The sequence below is a fragment of the Meleagris gallopavo genome, chromosome 1, assembly GCF_000146605.3.
Source record: "Meleagris gallopavo isolate NT-WF06-2002-E0010 breed Aviagen turkey brand Nicholas breeding stock chromosome 1, Turkey_5.1, whole genome shotgun sequence".
NCBI lineage: Eukaryota > Metazoa > Chordata > Aves > Galliformes > Phasianidae > Meleagris > Meleagris gallopavo.
The window spans coordinates 90,407,309-90,412,282 of record NC_015011.2 but is presented as its reverse complement, the minus strand read 5'-3'; the positions used below and the strand labels follow the sequence as shown (position 1 = coordinate 90,412,282).

Genomic DNA, 4,974 nt, shown 5'->3' with positions numbered 1-4,974 from the left:
ACCATCTAAACTGTGAGCTACTGGACACAGAGAAAATACCAGCTAGGAGTCCAGGGAAAAAAGATATCCAGGAGCTCGAGGGCTGGAATGAGCATCTTTTGTGACTTCTACTCCAAGTGATCCTTTGGAGTAGTGGAGGGCTGACTGTTCATATCATTGCATCTTTTCACCGCCATGAACCAATGCGCTCTGTAGAGTAAATTAAGATCTGATACTCCATGCATGTGAAATGTTAAAGTGTCAGATCCCTTTTCAACAGGTTATTAGGATGAGCATCTTCTTCATCCTGTTGTGAGTAATGCTGAATGAAGAGTTATTCAAAGAAAGATGTCACTGAAAAATAAACTAGTATTTCAGGGGGGTTGTGCTCTATCAACTCCTGGGTCAATCATGTCAGAAGAGACTGCCTTCAGTGACTTTCTTCTCATGTCCACTTGAATCTGCTGATTCTTCAGCACTGCTTGATCATCTTGATTAGAGAAACCATCATGTCAACATAAGAAAACAACAAATACAGTAAAAAATAAGCAGATTAAACAATCACGCTGTCAAAAATAAGTCAAGAGCACCATTATAGCTATTTAAGCTGTTTTATTCAATCTTTCTGATTCAGACCCTGAACTCCTTCGAGATCCACAGAGTTCCACATCCTGCAGCTGTTCTCTATAGTCTGTTCTCAGTGGATACTCTGTGTTGGCTCTTTCTTCATAAGGAAGTTTATATACCTATTGCATCTCAAGTTTTGTCATGTTTTCAAGTTTATAAGGTCAAATTTCTTAGTAGAAGCCAAGACCAGGCTCTCTGTTCCTTTTATCTGTTGAGATGGCAACAATGTCAGTATTTTTTCCTCCCAAATACAAGTTTTTCATGCCTTTCTCATCTCAAAACAATTGCATAATGCAAATGTTTCATTTCTGGCAAGAGACCACAGAATTATGGAGCTTCTGTACTGTGCAATGCTGCTTTCTGGAAACATTAAAAAAACTCTACTTTTTCAATTCTAAATAGCATGTGAAGTGATGAGTTTCAACACCAAGAAGAGAAGAATTCATATCTGCAAGAACACCAGGTAAGATCACCTGGGCTTACCAGAAAATGTAATATTTATGTATGAAAAGCTAATGAAAAGCTACAGCAGCACAAACAGAAGGAAAAAAGAGTTATGGAGATTATTCTCTGAGTGATAATGGAATGTGAAGAACAAAGCAGTTATCTGGCAAAGTCAACAGGGGTTCATGAAAGGAAAGTCCTGCCTTACTAATTTGATGTCCTTCTATAACAAGATGACTCACTTTTTGGCCAGTCTTGTTTCATATTTTTATCGATGGTCTGGATGAAGGAGCAGAGTACATCCTTAGCAAGTTTGCTGATGGGAGGCACTGTTGATTCTCTGAAGGTATGAGAGGGATCCGGATAGACTGGAGTTTGGGACAATCATAGTTGGTGAACTAGCATAGTTCAGTGAAGGAAAATGCCAGGTTCTGCACCTGGGATAGAAAATAACAGATGCAGGCACAGACTGGGAGATGAGTGGTGGGAGAGCAGCTCAATAGAAGGGAATAGAAAGGGATCTGGGAGTGCTGATTGACATCATGAGCCAGCAGTATGCCCTGGAAGCCAAGCTACAAACTGCATTTCAGGGTGCATTAAACAATGCATAACCAGCCAGTCAAAAGATGAGATTCTATTGCTATACTTAGTGTTGGTGCAACACTGACTTGAGTACTGTGTACTGTTCTGGGCTTTAAAATACAAACAAGATATTAAGGTCCTTGAAAGTGTGCAGAGGAGGGCTACAGAGCTAGTAACAGGGCTGGCAGGCATGTCCTGTGAAGAGAGGCTGAGGACACTTGGGCTTGTTTAGACTGGAGAAGGGAGGCTCAGAGGTGACATCATTGCTCTCTACAGCTTCCCAAGGAGTGAAAGTGGAGAGGAAGCTGCTGGTATCTTTTCCCTGGTACCAATTACAGAACAAAGCTATGCTAGGCTGGACATTATAAAAGATTTCTTTGTCATACAAGTGGTCAAATACTGGAACAGGCTTCCTAGTGAGATGCTCGATGCCTGTCAGCATTCAAGAGGCATTTTGATAATACCCTTAATAACATGCTTTAACTTTTGGTTAGCCCTAAAGTGGTCAAGCAGTTGAACTTATCTCTGTAGGTCCCTTCCACCTGACCTCAATCTCTTCTATTCCATCCCATTCCAAATTTAAAAACAAAACGGATTTTCTAATTAACTTGTAATCAGTGTGATTCCTACAGAGAAAGTACAAACATCCTTATGTTTTCCCCTGACTTCCACTTCCTTAAAAAACATTTGACCCCAAGGCCTTGCATAGAAAATTTAAGTGCTGTTTTGGAGTGCTTTTGTTACCCTGAGATCTGAAAATGTCCAGTGAGTTTTGAACCAGACTTCTCAAATCTCATTAGAGACGCCCTATTCTTAACTGCAAGAAATCCCACCAGATGGTGGAGGAACAGCGTCTTGGCTTTGGGCAAGACTCAGTTTAGGAAAAATCTCTAAATGAAACATTGACTCCTCCATCAGGGGAAACATCAGAGGAATTTTGGCTTTTGGGAGACGTTGTTCCTGACCATACTTCGCAGCTGGAGGAACTGCACCACTTCATTTGAGCTAAGTAATGTAAGAAAAACTGCTCATGTTTTGATGGATATTTATTTTAACAAATCTTTTCACGGTGAAACTCCTTTCCAAATACTTCTGAGAACAGTTTCTGCTTCAGCCCAATTCAGACTCCAGCAAAGTCTCCTCCTTTTTGAGAAAAAAAGTCTTTTCTGTATTTGAATAAATATAAGAGCTTTTTTTTTTTTTTTTTTTTGTGATTCTTAACACTGCTGGAGATATAAAATGAGATAGAAGTAGAAATTTAATTAACTTCTGTCTAGGTATTGGATGGAGGCAAATAAATAGCCACACCGTGTGTTGACTTTAACTGTGAGCTTATTTAAGACAGGAAGCAAGATCAGGGAAATCAGTTTCCCCTTCTCAAACCATTCTAATGACTGGCCAACAATTTCTGCATGGTCCATGAGATGCTATCCCAGGAGTTTCAGCAACACGTGGTGACAGCCCAGCCACAGTGGTAAGGAGCTTGATGGCAGCTAATTTCTACTTCTTTGCCTATACAGATGTCTCTACCAGAGCTGTCAGATTGCTCCTGGTAACCACCTTTGCTGACAGCTCACGAAGCTCAGTGTTTCAGAATCTGCAGTATCAAAGTACCTTCAGGCTGTCAGTCTGTAAGCTGCTAGAAGATCTACAGATGAGTGGACTGCAAGTTTCATAGGCCCATACACAATGACACTGAGGAAATAATGTGCTGCAGGCAGCACTATGCTTAGCTCTGCCTGTCTGCTTCAATTTTAGCTCTTTAATTTCCTGCGGCTGCAAATCATGGTGAAAGGCTGTGCTGTGATTTAAAGATTCTGCCTTATACTACATGTGTTTTTGAACTGAGACCATCATTTTTTTGCACCCATCCTTAGGATCTTTATCTGCTGCTCCTTGATTTTCTTTAGAAATTGTCCTTTATTAAGAAAGTCATTTTCATTAAGAAAAAAAATTATATATTCAAGGGCTTGTGAAGACCTGGCAAAAATCACTTGCTGTCTTCTAATCCAATGAATGTTGAGAGCTGCTGCGTTTTATCTCTAAGATGTGATACTTAAAAAAAAAAGGGAACTGGATTAGGCTTGCCATGTTTAATCACACTGGGCATATACGCAGGCAGCTGTTTAGATGAGCTGTGTTTGCATTTGCCTTTATCTTATCGTGTGCTGTTCTGTCAACTGAGCTTTTTAAAATGGAAAGTGGAATCTTACATTCATGGTGGAAGGGAAGCTGGTGACCAAAACCTTTGATACTTTTCAAGTACTTTAAAGTCTTTTCCCCACTAAAAATGATAAAATGGGTTTTTGATGATTCCTTGTTTTTCCTCTGGGATTTTTACATGAATAATTACTCTAACTTCAGTTTATATATGCATATATAGATAATGCTTTTACACTCAATGAGCAGCATGCAGATGATTCATGAGCTTTTACTTCACTGTGATTGTTGCTGCATCTTGACCTATACTTTCCATTTGAATTCTAATTGTTGGCTATATTAAGGTGGGATTCACTCCTTTCTTTTGTGTAAGATTTTAGAAGGATTTTCCAATTCTAACAAAAACACATTATTTTCAATGATGACAATGCAAATAACAACATTCTTATGTAATTTTTTAATATATTTGGGAGTGTATATTAGTATATTTGCTGACACTTACAGCCTCTAATTGATTAGCTGTGTTCTGAGCAAGAAAAGATGATAGAAGTAAAAGGTTTTATAAAAACACATGGAAATATGCATCCCTATGAGAAAACTTAAGGCAAGGAGGATTTTTCAAGTGTAACAAGAAATGTGAATTGTTGCCAATCAGTATTAAGCTTCATGATTTCTTTTTACTTCAGTTTGTATAGCTGCACTTTCAGTCTGATTCTGAATGACTAGGTACAATCTTTCTAAATCCTACATTTTCCTCCTGTAGATATGTAGATATGGAGAGCATTCTTATCTACTGTTTAACAAGGAAAAGTATTCAGCAGTAATGATAGATCTGTCTGCCTCGCTCCTGCAGGAGCAGTTACACTGATATTAATATATAATTTTGCATGCGTTTCATACAGGTTGGAAGTAAGATCTTGCATGATCAGGGTGTTGACATGGAAGGGGTGGAAACTAGACAACAAGCAGTGGATATTCAAGGCTTTCAACTATAAATACGATGAAAAATGACAAAGTATTTTTGTTCATTTAATGCTGTAGTACAGAAAATAGCTTTTCAAATAGCTTTACTTACAAAACGCTGGAAACACTGCAGGCAGCAGAAAGCAGAGAATTTAATAATTGTCTCTCTGTTGCACAGAATCACGATATGCTGGACTCTGTATCTTCTACACCTTTTTT

At 38.7% G+C, this 4,974-nt stretch overlaps 1 protein-coding gene across 1 annotated transcript in view; it reads left to right on the top strand.

The window, feature by feature from the left end:
- The first annotated feature begins 1,324 nt into the window (after positions 1–1,324).
- Positions 1,325–4,974, top strand: part of LOC104913903 (DDB1- and CUL4-associated factor 6-like) — a 6,692-nt gene continuing 3,042 nt past the window's right edge. Inside the window, exon 1 of the mRNA XM_031555594.1 lies at positions 1,325–1,396. Within this exon, the coding sequence (XP_031411454.1) occupies positions 1,325–1,396 (72 nt within the window). The remainder of the gene's footprint in view (positions 1,397–4,974) is intronic.